The 18,488-nt window shown below is 45.8% G+C and overlaps 1 protein-coding gene across 2 annotated transcripts in view; it reads left to right on the forward strand.

The window, feature by feature from the left end:
- The first annotated feature begins 733 nt into the window (after window positions 1-733).
- The window catches only part of ITGB3 (integrin subunit beta 3), a 62,120-nt gene continuing 44,365 nt past the window's right edge, over window positions 734-18,488 (forward strand). The window contains exon 1 of one of the 2 annotated variants that reach the window (XM_069541649.1): window positions 734-1,238. In XM_069541649.1, coding sequence (XP_069397750.1) covers window positions 866-1,238 — 373 coding nt within the window. In that variant the 5' untranslated portion in view covers window positions 734-865. The remainder of the gene's footprint in view (window positions 1,239-18,488) is intronic. The other variant, XR_011246807.1, reaches the window with a different exon arrangement.

Here is an 18,488-nt window from a genome sequence, read left to right on the forward strand (position 1 = left end):
TCAGTTGTGTCTGACTCTTTGAGACCCCATGGACTGTATAGTTCATGGAATGGGGACTATACAGTCCATGGAATTCTCCATGCCAGAATACTGGAGTGGGTAGCATTTCCCTTCTCCAGGGGATCTTCCCGACCCAGGGTTTGAACTCAGGTCTCCCACTTTGCAGGCAGATTCTATATCAGTTGAACCACCAGGGAAGCCCCTGCATTAGCAAGCAGATTCCTAACCACTGGACCCCCATAGAAGTCCTCAGGCCTTGTTTTTAATTATCCTTAGAGTTTCCTATTGAGGCAGCCTGCACCAGCCCCTATCTGTGGTGGCCTCCTGCTCATAGTCCTAGCATTGTCCCCTTTGAGCTTCCCGAAGTTTCTAGTTTGTGGAGGACCCAGAGACCCATAAGTAGGAATTCAGGGAGGCAGGAGGCCTTTGAAGAGAATAAGATAAAGCTCCAAAGCCTATGAATTTGAGTGCAGTGCAGACTGTCTTGAAATGTTCATCAGGTGCTTACTCTGTGCAAGCATCTATTTGCAGAGAAAGGTCTTTTATGGACATCAAGTGCTTGCACAAGCTTGAGATGCGGTCTTGTCTTCAAGAGGCTTACTGTTTACTGGAAAACCAAACTAACCCAAGATAAATATTAGTGAATAATAAAAGACTAAACCGGTGCCTGGCACAGAGTAGGCGTTCAGCAGGTTTGCAATTAAATGAATGAACGTATCAATGACCAAAAGTCAGGGTACAGAGGGCAGGTGCCCGAGGAACTCTAGGGAAAGAGAAAGCCGTGTGGGTGTCTCCGAAGAGAGAGACCACAGGCTCCTGGCTTTTCTAAGCATACCAAGGGCCCGATGCGGACCCTGGGGCCAGGATGTCCTCGGAGGATGCGCCCTCGACCTCCCTGGGGTCCCAGTCTTGCCTCGCATACCCGCAAGGCGATCCTCGCGGGCTGAGTCGCAGCGGCAGAGAGGAGCGGCGGTTTCCCACTTCCCGCCCTGCGGTGGAGGGTCCGCAGAAGGGCCGGAGGGGAGGGAGCGCCAGTCCACAGCCCGCCCCGTTGCGTCCCACCCACCGCGTCCCCTCCCCTCCGGCCCCGGGAAAAGCGGCCGCGGGCGCCGCCGCTCGCTGTGGGGCGGGAGGACGCTGCCGAGACGGAGCGCGGCGGCGGGCAGACGAGATGCGAGCGCGGCGGCTCTGGGCCGCGGTGCTGCTGGTGGGGGCGCTGGCGGGCGTCGGCGTCGGAGGTGAGTGGGGCTCCCGCGCGGTGGGGACCCAGGTCTCGGGTGAGCCGCGCCGCGCGTCCTGCCGCGGCCGAGTGTACAGAGCAGACGGGGAGCGGGGAAGCCGGTCGGGTGGGTCCTGCGCCTCTGCGCTCAGTGTGCGCGGGGCCAGGCTGGAGCCGTCGGAGCTGGGGACCTTCCGGGCTCCGCTGCGGCCAGGGCGAGCCACAACCTACGGGCGGGTCCACCGGGACACCCAACTAACTCTTAAGCCGAGTTAGGCGGCTGTCCCGGGCCATCTCCACGTGAGCGGCGCGGTGGGCGCATCTCTGAGCCCCGAGTTCAGTCCCGGCTGCGCGCCTCGCAGGTGGTCCCGGCCGTGCGAAGGCAGGGTGGCTTCCGGAGCCCGGGCGAGCTTCCCGGGGCTGTTCCCCCGCGTTTGCAGAGGGATGCGGTTGTCGCTTCTCAAATGAGAGCGTGTGCGCGCAGACTTACCAGTTACTCGACATTTCTCTTTGTGTACACTTTATCCCAAGTTTTTGTTTGTTTAGTTTTTATTTGGGGGCTCCCCGCGGGAGCGATTCGGAGGAGGACAGGAGCGCTACCTCCTACAGTGTCCCAGGGTGGGGGCAGTAGCCTCCGCTTCCGGGACAAACCCAGCATCCGAACACTCTCCACTGTGTGCGAACAACCACGCCAGGGGTCCCCCGGAGCTGGCTTGGCTCCCTGGCTTTGTCTCTCTTGCTGCCGCACACGCACTATCAGCTGCCAGGGCACTTGGCATTCGGCCTCATTGGTGCTGGGAGGGGCACAGCCCAGGTTGCTGCCCGTAGTTTTTCTGGTACCCGGGTGACACCCCCCCCCCCCCCCCCCCCCCCCCAGGGAGAACTCTGTCTCTTGGTCCACTGCGGCGTTTCTCTGCAGAGGACGCACAAGTGTGCGTATACCTACTTTTAGTGAAAAGAGTAGTACTCATGGTAAGTAGTACTCCCTGAGGGCTCAGTTGGTAAAGAATCCGCCTGCAATGCGGGACACCCCAGTTCGATTCCTGGGTCTTGAAGATCCGCTGGAGAAGGGACAGGCTACCCACTCCAATTTTCTTGGGCTTCCCTGGTGGCTCAGCTGGTAAAGAATCTGCCTGCAATGTGGGAGACCTGGTTTCCATCCCTGGTTTGGGAAGGTCCCCTGGAGAAGGGAGAGGCTACCCACTCCAGTATTCTGGCCTGGAGAATTCCATGGACTGTATAGTCCATGAGGTTGCAAAGAATCGGACAGGACTGAGTAACTTTCAATTTCACATTTTCATGGTAAGACAATTTAGATCCTACGGAAGACTAAGATTTATTGCTAAATCCGTCAGGAAATACTCGATGACTTCCTTTAAGACTCTTGTATGCATAACAGATTGTCCAGGATAGAGCAACAATATCTTAAAAAAAACCACTTTATTGAGGTAGGATCCACATTTTAAAAGCTGTATATATTTAATGTATATGACTTGAATTTTGAGATAAGTATACACTCATGAGATCCTCACCATTTATAATCCACAATTTGATGAAGGAGTTACAGATAATACATAGGGGGCTGTTTAAGTTACTGCTGCAGAGGCTTCCCATGTAGTAGATGCTCAAAGAAGTCAACTGATGTCTTTAGCCTGCAGTGAGTGGCCTGATGACTATGGCCCAGAATTATGAATCTCCAGCATTCCACCCAGGGAGAGTTAGAGCCTTGGTTTGGATGCTGTCTGAATGGAGAAGTCTAGAGGCAACTAGGTGTTCCCCTGCAGCGATGCCTGCTTCCGTGAACTTAAAACATTTTTTACTTTCTTTTCACATCTACAGTTTTCTGAATTTCTGAATGATTTCTGAATTTAATCATTATGTATTTTTACAGTTTTAGAAGTAAGATAATATGAGATAGAGTCTAGCATGGTACTTGGTTCAGCTGGTGAAGATGAAGAGTGCATTTTTTATTTTGCTGTCTCTCTCTCCACCCCTCACTTCTAGTATACTTTTTGTTGATCTGGTTTACACAGTTGTAATGATCTGCATAGGATTCTACTGTGTTGACATACCTAAGTTTACATGAATTATTCTTTTGGGGATCTGTTCACAGGTTCATCATTATGATTGGAGTGATTCCAGAGTGGTGATGGGCTGTGCTGAGCTAGCTAACCCCAGAGAACCATTGAGAGGCAGGGTAGAGTCGTATTTAAGAGTATGGGCTCGAGACTTCCCTGGTGGTCCAGTGGCTGACTTTGGGTTCCCATTGCAAGGGGCACAGGTTTGATCCCTGGTCAGGGAACTAGATCCCGCATGCTGCAATTAAGAGTTCACTTGCCACAACTAAAGATCCTGCATGCCTCAAGTGAGACCCAGTGCAGCCAAATAAATAAATTTAAAAAGAGGATGGGCTCTAAGCAACTTCCCTGATAGTCCAGGGGTTAAGATTCCATCCTTCCACTGCGAAGGGTTCTGGTTCGATTTCTGGTCTGGAAAATTTGCTGGTTGGGAAGTTCCCCATGCTGCGAGGTGTGTCCAAAAAACAACCCACAAAAACAACAACAACAAAAATAAAAATAAAAAACAAAGGACAAAAGATCATGGATTCTAGAGAAGACCTCCAAAGTAATAAACCCCCAGTAATAGTGGCTTCCTCAATGTCTCAGTGGGTAAAGAATACACCTGCAATGCAGGAGACGAAGGAGATGCAGGTTTGGTCCCTGGATTGGGAAGATTCTCCTGGAGATGGAAATGGCAACCCACTCTAGTATTCTTGCCTGAAAAATCCCATGGACAGAGGAGCCTGGCAGGCTACAGTCCAAAGGGTTGCAGAGTCAGACACGACTGAACGGAGCTGAGAGCAAAAGCAGTTTCGGTTATATTTCACACCCTCTTCACTCCAGTGTTTATGACGGGGTTCCAGGGATCATCAGATTCTTGGGAGGCAGATATAGGAGGAAAGTAGGAGAGCTCTGTTGAAACACAGTGTCAAAGGGACACAGACTAGATGCGGATATCACAGAAAGGCTGTCCCAGTGTGGGAGAGTCTGGTAAGGGGAGAAGAGAGGTTGTTTGGTGGTAGACTTGAATTTTGAAATTCATGTGCAAAGATGATCTTTTTAACTTCACTCAAGAAATATTGGGTTTTGTGGCTTCCACAAGTATGGGTCTTTATTCTAACCTAAGACCTACTGAGTAACAGGTTTGTTTTCTATCTAATTTGATTAGCTCTGAGCTGAGGTGCTGATTTCTCCTCCTGAATTTATAATCTAAAACTCTCCAGCTGAAAGGAACTCTCAGAGCCTAGAGAGACATAGCAGGGGGATTTTTGGCTGGGGAAAGGGACAGCTGTGGTTTGAATGTGTGAGTGCTAAGTCACTCCAGCCATGTCTGACTCTTTGCGACTCTATGGACTGTAGCCCGTCAGGCTCCTCTGTCCGTGGATTCTCCAGGTAAGAATACTGGAGTGGGTTGCCATGCCCTCCTCCAGGGGATCTTCTTGACCCATGGATCAAACCTGCATCTCTTGCACCTCCTACATTGGCAGGTGAGTTCTTTACCATTAGTGCCACTTGGGAAGCCCAGCTATGGTTTAAAGCCAATCAAATGTGGGTTTAATTCTTCTCCTTTTTTTTTCTAACATTTTATTGTATTGGAGTATAGTTGCTTAACAATGTTGGGATAGTTTCAAATGGACAGCAAAGGAACTCAAATGTATACATGTATCCATTCTCCCCCAAACTCCCCTCTCATCCAGGCTGCCGCTAGATGTGGGTGTAGTTCTTAATTTTGCCTCATTATCTGTTTTATCTTGGGCAAGTGACTTAATCTTTTAGGTCCTCTGTTTCCTCCTCTATAGAGTGGAGGAATTAGTACTTGTATAATTGTACCAATTAAGTGAAATAAAGGCACAAAATAAGTTTTCAGTAACTGTTAACCACTCCTGTCATTATTTTACTTGTCCACGGTAACTACAGTGTTTTGGAGGTTAGACTGTTAGTGCTTCATCCATGCATACAATTCTAGTTCCTAGAATGAGACCCACGCTTCTGTGATAGGGGCGTGCATACGTGCTAAGTCGATTTGATCATGTCCGACTCTTTGCTACCCTATGGACTATAGCCTGCCAAGCTCCTCTGTCCATGGAATTCTCCAGGCAAGAATACTGAAATGCATTGCTATGCCCTCCTCCAGGGACTCGTCCTTATTTCAACCCATTCTGCATTGATATATCTCAGCCGCTCTGACCCAGCAAGAGCTCACAGAAGAGCCCAAGGGGGAGTGAGGGGTCTCTCCCCATACATTTGCTTTATCCACAAGAAAACTTTAAGTCCTATCCCTGGGAAAAGAGGAAAGTAAAATACATTCATAGGATTTGAGAAGAAGGATGCGCCTACTTTGTTCAGTACAAAACATGTACCTATGGAAAGGCATCCTGAGGAGATATGCCTCACCTTAAGATATGCAATATTTGAATATCTGCATTTATTCATAGATGATCCTCAAATGCTCCCTCTGGGCATTCTGGAGGATATTAGAATACAGTCGAGATCATGAGTTCTTCGGGCACTTGGACCCCAACACTCTTGTGCCATTTGGACCTCTGCTCTGAAGGTCCTGGAAACTCAGGGGATCATCGTGAAGTGTCTGCCTTTGTCCCTGTCTTCTGGGAGAATATGCATGGGAGGGCAACATTCTCCTTTCCTCCTTTCAAAATTGTGAGTGTGAGTGGCAGAGGTCTCCTGGGGACAGCATAAATGAGACAAGGAGGCAGAGTGAGGAGGGGGAGTTAGGATATGACTCTGGACTTTCCTAGTAGAAATTCCTCCTCTGCAACTCTCCACCCAACTCAGGATCCCCGGTTATCATTCCCTCCCAGACCCAAGACTCCTTTTGTCCTTTTTGGCAGGAATAGCCAGAAAGCATGCCTGCAGGAACCACAACGCATGAATCAGCAGACAGATAATTAACTGGGGGAATGACTGAGCAGCTTCGGGGATTGACCGCTTAGTTTGACCCATCCCCCTCTGCTGCCCACAGAGCTGGCCTGCTGCTTCACTCCTGACCTCTGGCCCTTTCTGCGTGGAATGGTCATCGTGGCTGATGGAGCTCAGGTCACGAGTAGAAAAGCAAGTGGAAGCAGAGGAATGAGGCTGCCTGTCCTTCTTGGGAGAAAACTGCTGGTGTTTTTCAAATGGGGGACTCTGCAGCAAAGAATTGATAAAATCTGCCTTTCTCTCCATGCACAGTATCACCAGGAACACTCTTTTTTTTTTTTTTAAGTTTATTGAAGTATAATCTATGTACAGTGAAGTGCGTTCTTTGTAGGTGTTCAGTACTATGCGTTTTGACAAACACACAGTCAAGTGGGCTCTCCGAGTGGCTCGGTGGTAAAGAATCTGCCTGTCAATGCCGGAGACGCAGGAGACTCTGGTTCGATCCCTGGGTCCAGAAGATCCCCTGGAGTAGGAAATGGCAACCCATTCCAGTATTCTTGGCTGGGAAGTCCCATGCGCGAGGAGCCTGGCAGGTCACATTGCAGGTGTTGCAAAGAGTCTGACACGACTGAGTGACTGATGCACGCACCAGAGCGGGAGGGGAGTGTGGTGTCTCCTTCTAGGACTCCTACAGGTTGAGAACAGACCACACTCTCTCCTGGGAGTTTCCTGAGGACTGTGGGAATGGGCTGGACCAAGTTTCATCTGGAGTTCCCCTTGAGCTTTGGGATTCCAAGAGGTTACCAGGTTTTGACGCTGAACGTGCTCATTTGTATAGAGCCTGGCATGCTCTGGAGAACCTACATTTAAATGAATGCAAATCTAGAGACTGAGGCAGAACACAGGATATGTAAAAATAGCTTTATATATATATATATATATATATTTTTTTTTTTTTTAGTTTATAAAAGTAATTCAACTTTTTGTGGGGGAAAAAAAAAGTCAGTGGAATTACCTGTCCGTTCAATGGTTAGGACTCAGGGCTTTCACGGTGCTGGTCCAGGTTTAATCCCTTGTCAGAGAACTAAGATCCTGCAAACCTCGCTCTGTGACCAAAAAATAAATTTAAAAAAGTCAAGCAGTGCAAAAATAGAATAATGTAAAAAGTACAAGTGCCTTGTAGTCTTGTCCTTAAAGATAACCACTTAAAATTTTTTTTGAATTATAGTTTTTTATTTTTTAAATTATGAAATTATAATAACATATTTACAGAAGACTTGGAAAATAGAACAAGGTTACATATAGTTCCACTGTATATTGCACTTATTTTTTAAGTAGATAAATTAAGATTTTTAGTTGGAGTTTCATATCAAACTCTCAAAAATTAATAGAATGAATAAGCAGAAGTAGAAGTAGACCTGAAAAGCACTATGAACCAATTCAACATAATTAAGATTTATACAGACAGAAAAAAAACAAAATTCTGTAAAGCAATTATCCTTCAGTTAAAAAATAAATACATTTTGAAAATTAAAAAAAAAAGATACAATTTTCACACAACAGCAGGGTACAAACTCTAGTCAAGTTCCCATAGACTATAAACCAGGAGACACTGAAACATATCCAGAGACATAAGATCAGGTACAAACATTTCAGGTCTAAAGGTATTGAAATCATACAGAGTCTGTTCTTTTATTATTGTGGAATTATGTTAGAGATCAATATGGAAATATTTGAAGATAGCCCACATATTTTCAAGTGTGGTGTGACATTTACCAAGAGAGATCCTTGACTTAGCTATTGAAAGCTTCAGTAAAGTTAGAAGACCAAAGAGACACAGAGGGTGATTGCAGAGAAGAAAGCATTTAAATGAGAAGTTAATATCAAAGATACTTTAAAAATCCCATGTATTTGGAAATTAAATGTCCACTTTTAAATGATAGGTGTAAGATAACCACTGTTGGCTCCAGAATTCTATGTATATGGAAATTTTATTTCCATAAGTAAATTTTTAAGGAAATATTTTCCCATGTATATTTCCACTGTATATAATTATTTATCTTTATTGTTGTTTCTCAAGCAGAATCATTCACAGTAGCATCATTGTCACTTAATAATATACCATGGGCATCTTTTTATATCAGTTTATGGCTTTCTATTACTGTTTATTCTAAGAGCTGTCATTCTAGCCCAAAGGCATATTATTATATGGATATATCTGAATTTTCTTAACCAAGTCCCTGTTGGTAGCCATTGGGATCATCTCCAATTATCTGCTACTACAGATAAAGCTGCAGGGGACATCCTTGTTCATTATTATGCACCTTTGTTCAAGTGTCTCTAAGGCTGAATTTCTTAAACTAAAATTCCTGGGTCAAAGGACACAAATATTTTAAATTCAAATTTTTATAGCTTTTCCGAATTGTCCTCAAAATGGTGGGACCAATTTGCCTTCCTACCAAGACAGGCTGGCAGCAAGGGCTGGTGACACCAGATATAGCAGATATGACCACAAGATAGGAGTCGGAGGAAGGAAAGTAATGAAACTGAACAGTCAAATGCCAACTGAAGTGAAGCGAAAGTCATTCAGTTGTGTCCGACTCTGTGTCCCCATGGACTATACAGTTCATGGAATTTTCCAGGCTAGAATACTGGAGTGGGTAGCCTTTCCATTCTCCGGGGATCTTCCCGACCTAGGGATTGAACCCACATCTCCTGCATTGCAGATGGATTCTTTACCAGCTGAGCCACCAGGGAAGCTAAGGAGGTCACCAAAAGGGCACTGCTTGGCTGGGCCTCAAACAGAGCTTGGTACAGGCTTGCCTCTTTTCTATATTGAGTGAGTCAGATAGGAGGTGGGTCTTGTGCTGATAAAATTTTCCAGAACTTAAAGTGCAGCATTTGAATGAAATGTTAGTTAGTTAGGACATTAGGAAGAAATAGACATGTATATAAAATTAGAGGGATCTTGGGCCCTGGGATGCTAGGCTTCCTAGAGTATTAGCCTACTGATATTTTCTGCCTGGAAAATACACTTTCAGGGCTGGCTGCACTGTGAAAATCACTAATTTAGTCCCGTTTATTTTACGGAGAAGCACAAAGGGAGGTCCTGAGAGGCAAAGAGGCTCAAGATCATACAGCTAGTTTAGTGGCATTGGAGGAGTCTAGCCCTGAGGGCTCCTGTCTCCTGGCCAGTAATTCTTCACTGTATTCCGTAGAGACTAAGGGCCCTCTCTCATCTGCCCCTGAGGTGGGTGGGGAAGGTGTGGGGATGGGCATTCCTAGTGCAGGAAGTGATTGGCATGAAGGTAAGGAGGAAGGAAACCAACACTTACTGAGCACCCACTAATTTTTTTTCTATTTCAAAATTGGAGTATAATTGCTTCTCATTGTTGAGTTAGTTTCTGCTATGTGACGAAGTGAATCAGCTATTTCTGTACATATATCCCTTCCCTCTTGAGCCTCCCTCCCAAACCATCCCATCCCTTAGGTCATCACAGAGTGCGGAGCTGAGCTCCTTGTGTGATACAGTGGCTTCCCACTGGCTATCCAATTTACACGTGGTAGTGTGGGTTGGGGAGATCCCCTGGAGAAGGAAATGCCAACCCTCTCAAGTACTCTTGCCTGGAGAATCCCATGTACAGAGGAGCCTAGTGGGCTACAGTCCATGGGATCGCAAAAGAGTTGGACACTACTTAACAACTGAACAACAACAACAGCTAAGTGTATATATCTCAGTGCTACTCTCAATTCATCCTCCCGCTTCCCTGCTGTGTCCACAGATCTTTTCTCTATGTCTGTGCCTGAGCATCTGCTATTGATGGTTCATGTTATCTCACTGAATTGTAACGACTCTTGAAGTGAGTATTATGCCCATATTTGGGAGTGTGGGGGGAAAGGAAGCAGTTGTTGAGGGTCACAGGGCTTGGTTGATGTGGCTGGGTTAGACCTGTTAAACACAAGAGAGCAATGATAAGTTCTTGAACAGGAATGTGACAGAGACTCAGAGTCACTGGACCTTAGAGCACCAGAGAAATGAGGGGATGTGCTTGAGATCACACAGCCGGTGGAGTGGTTAAAGGGCTCCTGCCTGCTGTCTGCATGCTTCTCACCACATCCACTGTTACACAATAATAACCTTCACTGTTTTTTAAATTGGGGCTTAGTTGCTTTACAATGTTGTGTTAGTTTCTGCTGTACAGCAAAGTGAATCAGCTATACATATACATGTATCTTCTCTTTGTCACACACACACAAAATGTTCATTGTTTTCTCCTCCTGCCCTCAAGGTGTTAGTTTTCCAGGGGTCGGGTGTTAATTTTAGATGGCAATTACATGGAAGACAGGACTCTGTCCTTTTTATGTGGTGTTCAGCACATGACTACATAATTACACCAGTTGGAGATGATAAGCAGACATGATCTGGCTTCACTTATAAGGGCGGGGACTACTGGCTGAAGAAGGGCCAGTGAAAGGGCATGGCTAGTGGTCAACACGTTTGAAAACTTTGTCCAAAGGGATCCACTTGCTCATGGCAAAATCTTTCCTGTTTTTGGGTCTTGCCCCTCATACCATTGGATCAGCAAATCCTCAGAGTACATCTAGGGCCTAACCACACCATGAACACCACTGCCATCCAAATCCAATCCCCTGCCCTCTAATGCCTGGATTACTATTTAAAAAAATTTTAAATTTATTTAATTTTGGTTGTGCTGGGTCTTAGCTGCTGCAAGCAGGCTTTCTCTAGTTGCAGCCCACGGGGGCTACTCTTTGTCGAGATACATGGCCTTCTCACGGTGGTGGCTTCTCCTGTAGCGGAGCAAAGGCTCTAGACATGGGCTCAGTAGTTGTGGCAGTGGGCTTAGTTGTCCTGGGGTATGTGGGATCTTCCTGAATCAGGGATTGAACCTGTGTCCCCAGCGTTGGCAGGTGGGTTCTTAACCACTAGAGCACCAGCTAAGTCCTGATGCCTAAATTATTGTAATGCTTCCTAACTGGTCTCTTTCTGGTCTTGTTCCCCTGCTGTCTGCCCTCCTTTCAGTGGCCAGGATGATCTTTTTCTGTTCATCTCTGCTCACAGTCCACCAGCGGCTTCCCACCGCATGGAGAATGATGGCCACACTCCTGTGGCTACCACTTCCCAGTATTATGGTTCCTGACTGCATTTCCAGCCGCCTCTCCACCTAGCTCCTCTTCCCTCTCTCTCCCTGCTGTTTCTTAAAGAGGCTGACGTCCATCTAGCTGTTGCGGGTGTTTTCTGGAGTACTTGTCCTCTAGATCTTCCTATGATTCACTCCTTCATGATTTTGAAATATCACTCGGAGAGGCCTTTCTTGACTTTTTAAAGAGAATTATTTATCTATTTGGCTGCATCAAGTCTTAGTTGCAGCACTCAGAATCCTCACTGCCTCATGCGGGACTTTTCCTTGTAGCGCCCTCGCTTAGTTTGTCCCGTAGCATGTAGGATCTTAGTTTCCAGATCAAGGATTGAACCTGAGTCTCCTGCATTGCCAGGTGGATTCTTAACCACTGGACCACCAGAGAAGTCCCTTGATCACTTGACATCCTCCCCTCACTGATGCTTTACCCTGCTCTATTTTCTTTTTTAAGAACAAATTTATGTACTTTTAATCGAAGGATAATTGCTTTACAATATTGTGTCTGTCTCTGCCGCACATCATCATGAGTCAGCCCTAGTCTATTTTCTTAATGCATTTGAGTATTTTTTGCTTGTGTGTGTTTTGGTTTTCTGTTGAGCATGTTTGATTTTCTAAGCTCTGCCAGAGTAGGGCGGTTGTTGAGTTCATCAGTGTGTCTCCAGTGCTTAGCAGAGTGCCGGACACAGATAGGTAGGTACTCAATGAGTTTTTGTCAGGTAAATGAGTGGGTGAATGAATGGCAACGTCTTGGATACATCTTAGTAGAAAAGTATATAAGTCAAGTGACCACTTTTCTGTTATCCATAGGTGGATTAACCATTGCAAAATGTTCAGTCTAGGCTGGCTTTTCTCAATCATGCCAAATATTTCAGGTCAGTCTTCCTCAAAATCACGTCATATATGCTGCTGCTGCTGCTGCTAAGTCGCTTCAGTCGTGTCTGACTCTGTGCGACCCCATAAACAGCAGCCCACCAGGCTTCTCTGTCCCTGGGATTCTCCAGGCAAGAACACTGGAGTGGGTTGCCATGTCCTTCTCTAATGCATGGAAGTGAAGAGTGAAAGTGAAGTCGCTCAGTCATGTCCAACTCTTAGCGACCCCATGGACTGCAGCCTACCAGGCTCCTCCGCCCATGGGATTTTCCAGGCAAGAGTACTGGAGTGGGTCGCCATTGCTTTCTCTGTCATATATGCTATGGAAATGCAAATCCATTTCACTTTAGCTTCTTAGGGCTGCTGTCACTGGGTGACTTAAAACAACAGAAGTTTATTCTCTAGAGGCTAGAAATCTGAAATCAGGGTGTCAACAGGGCCATGCTCCCTCTGAGACACTGGGGTGGACTCTTTCCTGGTATCTTCCTAGCTTTTGGTGGTAGCTGGCAACGCTTGGTGTCCCTTGGCTTCCAGCTATATCACTCCAACCTCTGCCTCTGTCTTCACACGGTGGTATTCTCTCTATGTCTTCACCTGATGTTTTCTTCTTATGAGGACATCAGTCATACTGGATTAGTGTCCACCTTCAGGAGCTCATTTTGATTACATATGCAAAGACCCTATTTCTAAATAAGGTCATAGGCGTAGGTCCTGGGAATTAGGACTTCCATATGTCTTTTGTGAGGACGCAATCCAACCTATAACATATTTTAATATTGGTTAAGACAAGTTGTACACAAATGCCTTCAGATGTTAAGTACCATATTTAATTGTCTCTGATACACTTTAAAAAAAAAGGGAAAATCTCTGAAATCAGGATGCTTTCTGTATGGTTGGGCTTCCCAGGTGGCTCAGTGGTAAAGAATCTGTCTGCCAGTGCAGGAGATGCAGGTTCGATGCCTGGGTCAGAGAGATGCCCTGGAGTAGGAAATGGCAACCCACTCCAGTACCCTTGCCTGGGAAATCCCAAGGACAGAGAAGCCTGGTGGGCTACAGTCCGTGGGATAGCAAAGAGCTGGACTTGACTGATTCACTAGGCAGGCACATACGCACCTGTATGGTAATTTGGACTCCCTACTGCTTTGGATGATGCTTACTGGAGCTTTCTGTCGAGAGCACTGGGTTACCTTGAACTCCACCTTCCTGTCTTCTTCCCCTTCCTTGGCTCACTGAGCTGCCCTAACATGTAATGAAAGAACCAAAATAAAATAAACTCTCTTAACAGCTTGCTCCAGAGAAACCACTTGTTGCACGCACTGTGCAGTTAGGGTATGTTTTGCTCTTGGATGACTCACTCAGCCAGGTGGCTGCAATGGAGGATCAGGCACCTCTTGAGTCACCCAGTGTCCCCGTGAACCTGTTTAGGAAATCACCAGTCAAAGGTCACTGGCAGGGCCAGAACTCTTCCCTGGCAGACAGTGGGAGAGATAGCTGTAGTGTTTGCATGGTGGATCGTCCTTTCTGCCCACTGAACACCTCTCCCTTTGACTGAGCCCTCTCAGAGGGCTCACGAGGGTGGCCTGTTCCTGAATGCTCACATCCTGTCTCATTGGACAACATATCCTCGAAATAGCTCTCACTGACGCATTAATAACTTCCACTGGTTCCAACTCCCTTCCTTGTTCCTCTTTTTTTTCCTCTATTTTTCCCACTCTTTGTGTCTCCTCTGGTTCTGTGAATTGAGCTGATGTGTCAAACCACAGCCTTCTACTTCTGCTTTCCAGGCAACATTCTTGGCTAATCTCATCTGTCTTTTTTAATTGGCGTTCTTTTCTTGACCATCCCTTCTAGACTGGATTTTTGATCACCTGCCTTTTACTGCTTGGGACTCAGGATAAAAACATCAACAACAAAAACAATAGCGTCAAATAGATAACCAACGAGGACCTGCTGCATAGCACAGGGAACTCTGCTCGGTGTTATGTGGCAGCCTGGATGGGAAGAGAGTTTGGGGGAGAATGGATACATGCATATGTATGACGGAATTCCTTTGCTGTCCACCTGAAACTATCACAACATTATTAATCAGCTATACAGCAATACAAAACAAACAAACAAACAAATGGCAACCATAGCAGCAACAGCCTCTATAGGATGCTTCTGTTTTTGCCAGCTGCTGTGCTTAGAGTGTGACAGGGGTTGGTTCACTTATAACTACCCTGGGAGGAATGGGACCAATCCGACCTTGTTGTCTTGCTCTAGCTAAGCTGTCCGAAGAAATGGGTGGTGGGAGTTGTTAATTCATTTCAGGGACAAAGTTCTAATGACGGCCCCTCATTCTCCAGCAGGGCTGAACCTGGTCCTCTGAGACTGGGTAAGAAAAGAGGCCTTATGAATGATTGGAAACAGGCCTAAACTCCTTCCACATGTTTGCAGGGGAGAGGTGGCCTCAGAGCAGCAGTTCACTGAATCAGCACAGTCAGGCGCAGGGACTTCTGATGAGTCAGTTGCTTTCAGCCACTGTGTTCCAGGGAACCTGCCCTTGGTGGCAGGTCTTGGTGGGGGGCATTCTGGGGAAAGGGGGGAATCATTGCTCTCATGAAATCAACCTGTGATTCATTACACAGAGGATGGGTAAGGGGAACTGGGTAACCATGACTCCCCAGGCATGACTTCCTAAAGAACTGCCTCTGGCAGCTCATCTCATTCTCTGGGGTCAGGGACCGCCTGTTCACTGGGAGGGGGCCTGCTGTTGTTTATTTCACATCTGGTAAGGCGTTCTTCTGTGGCAACAAGTCAAGGAGTCATGGGAAATGCTAATTTGAGAATGAATGGAGGGCTAAATGGATAGACTGGGAAAAGTTTTAAAAAAATAATTTGACGGTGCACACACCTCCTTGGTCGGTCCTCTTCTCTTTTCTAACTTGTCCCTCATCTCCCTATGGGAAATCCGTGGTACTTATGTCCAGAATTACTCCCCTGGATGCTGAAAACTTCAAAAAGGGATGCCTAAAATAATGCAGGCTATGTTTTTCTCAGAACTCTTCCAATAAGGCAGTAAGGAGTTCACATCTGGCTGAGAAAAGAGCTAAGAGAAGGCCAGGCAGCCTTGGCAGGGAGAGGCCTCCTGGATGCATTGTGGGTTCTGAATTCTCTGTCATTCTGCCTCTGGCAGCTCTGGGAAGACTGGCTGCTTTTCTCCCATTAGAGGCAGTACATGGCTGAGGGCTGTCCCAACTCAGAGATGGCCTTGGTGCCTTAGGGCCAGACCTGGAACTACTGCTGTAATTTCCACCTTGCAGCCTTGGTATCACACACTTAGGCTGGAGTCAGTCAGAGGCTGGAGTCGTAGAAGTTACTCATGAGCTTACAGTGGCATGTGACTTGCAGAATTTTCGAGTTGAGAAAGGCCTTTGAAGTCACACAGACTCAGGGCTCTGAGGAAACATGGGGCTTCCAGGAGGCGCTTCAAAGATTCCACATATAATCTAGTGTTCTTCAGAGAACAATGAAAATTTCCATTTTCCAAGGAACTGTATCAACCTATTTGTGTGTTTTATATCGGAATTCTAGGCATAATTTGGAGAAATGAGCTCAGTTGCTTAAAAAACAAAACAAAACGGACCTAGTCCAGTACTTTGCAATTTTCTCTGTTTGTACGTGTGTGAGCTCAGTCACATCCGACTCTTTGTGACCCCATGGACTATAGCCCACCAGGCTCCTCTGTCCATGGGATTCTCCAAGCAAGGATACTGGAGTGGGTTGCCAGTTCCTACTCCAGGAGATCTATCTGACCCAGGGATGAAACCCACTTCTCCTGTGTCTCCTGCATTGGCAGGTGGATTCTTTTACCAGCGAGACACCTAGGAAGCCCCATTAAATGTCTCATCCAAGACCATGTTGTTAGTGGGTGACTCAACCACAATGTACTGATTGTGTGTGTACCTTTTCTGTTGGGTCACTCTGTCCTGAGCTGGATACTGTTGCAGTGTGATTCTTAGAGTTAAAAGTATGATTCTCATACAACTATAAAATGAAGCGAAAGTGAAAGCTGCTCAGTTGTACCCCATGGACTGTAGCCCACCAGGTTCCTCTATCCATGGAATTCTCCAGTCAAGAATACTGGAGTGGGTTACTCCTTCTTCAGGGGATCTTCCTGACCAGGGATAGAATCCAGGTCTCCCACATTGCAGGCAGATTTTTTTACTATCTGAGCCACCAGGGAAGTCCAGTAAAATGAACACATGTCAAAGATTTCATTCAACTTAATGAGAGAACTAAGATGTTGACTAGTTTAAAAGAGAATTCAAGGAAGGGAGTTACAGTCAGTCAGTCAATGGAATGCTGAAATCAGTTGCCCAATAGATTCAAGATTGGTTAATGTTCTACAAAGCAATAAACCTTAACCTCTGGTGGTTATCTTTGCTACTAGACAGAAATCATTTGCATTGCTGTTGGATAAGAATCATATACATCATTCTCTTCAAGAATTATATCCATTGTTATTCATTTTCTACAGGCCAACCTCTGCTCTTATAGGATTATAAGATATCCTAATCAATAGAGGTCAATCAAAGATACACACCCCTGAAATTATATAGCCCCTTAGCATGGTGAGGCTACTGGTCAACCCCTTGCATTACCTTGAAAAGTCACCCAGTACTCCCTTTGCCTGTTTCCACATTTTGGATAATTTCTTTTAACAATATCATGTGTATGTTTGTACGTGCACATTTTCTGTCCCCCCTGCCCCCCCCAGATGTTGAAAGGGAGTTCAGTCATAGTATTATAAGGTGATCTGAGATACCCAGCTCTGTAAGAAGTTCAAGGGACACTGGGGAAACATCCCAATGATGAGGACGATTTTCCCTCAAATATATTTGCTGGTCTTAACAGCTAAGGACAAGGGACCAATTCAGAAAATTGGATAAAGGAATTGTCAGGATAATTGAGTCATATCAGGAAGGGGTCTGGGCTTCCCAGGTGGCGCTAGTGGTAAAGAACCCACCTGCCAATGCAGGAGACATAAGAGATTTGGGTTTGATCCCTGGGTCAGGAGTCAGGAGGGCATGGCAACCCACTCCAGTATTCTTGCCTGGAGAATCCCATGGACATAGGAGCCTGGAGGTCTACAGTCCATGGGGTCATACACAGTCAGACATGACTGAAGCGATTTAGCACGCATGCACAGGAAGGGAGTCTCCCTCATTTTATTCTTTGCACAATTGTTCCTTGGGATCTGCAGGGGATTTATTCCAGGCTCCCTTGACCACCAAAATCTGAAGATGCTTAAGTCCCTTATAAAAATAGTTTAGTGTTGGTGTATAACACACATACTCTTGTATCCTATAAATCATCCTACATTCCTTACAGTGTGAATGCTATGTAAATAGTTGTAAATCCAATGTAGATAAATAGTTGCTGCCACATGGCAAATTCAAGTTTTGCTTGCTGGCACTTTCTGGATTTTTTTTTTTTTTTCTGTATATATTTTGACCCTTGGTTGTTTGAATCTGCGAATGTGGAACCCATGGATGTGGAGGGGTGAATGTACTGGAAGAGGCCTTCCTGGGAGCCCTGGAGGAAGAGGTTTCCCTGACCGAGGCCGGGAAGGCTAAGCTGTGGGGAACATGGAGGATGGGGGCTTCTGTCCAGGGGAATGTCTGTGGTTTACTTCCTGGCTGGACTTCTTATGGAATGCTTTTCATCCCTCTGGTTGTCTCTGTTCCTCCCTCAACTTTTTCTGCATCCTTTGACAGTTTGAAGACTGTTCACAGTCTTCAACTGAACTGAGATAATTTGGAACCGAAGTTCTCAAAATTCTGATATAATCAGACTTGAGGGGTCTTTACCCTTCCATGTTATTGGAATCCAATAGCAATTTATTGAACATCTATTGCTCTCCAGACACTGCAAATGTAGTGACAAAAAGTCAAAGTCTCTATGATTAACATCAGAGATTTCTTCAAAAAAAGGAATGTTAGGTTCTCTTCTGGTGTTCCAAAAAGGTTCGACCCATCTCTTGTACTTTCTATGTCAATAGTCCTGAGCAAGGAGATTTAACCTTTACAGTGTCATTTTGAATGGCATTTTGTAGTGTACCCAATGCTTCTTTACCTCACTAAATTCCTTGCACAAATCCTGTGAGACAGATAATATCAGCTTCGTAGAGTTTCACCGGGTTGACGGAGGTCATGACATGTCTAGTTAGCAAAGCATTCAGAATTCAAATACAGGCTTTCTAACTCTAAAATTCCATGTTCTTCCAGCTTATATCAGTCAACTTTTTCTAGTATTTCTTTA

This window comes from Ovis canadensis, chromosome 11 (assembly GCF_042477335.2).
Source record: "Ovis canadensis isolate MfBH-ARS-UI-01 breed Bighorn chromosome 11, ARS-UI_OviCan_v2, whole genome shotgun sequence".
In the NCBI taxonomy this organism is placed as follows: Eukaryota; Metazoa; Chordata; class Mammalia; order Artiodactyla; family Bovidae; genus Ovis; species Ovis canadensis.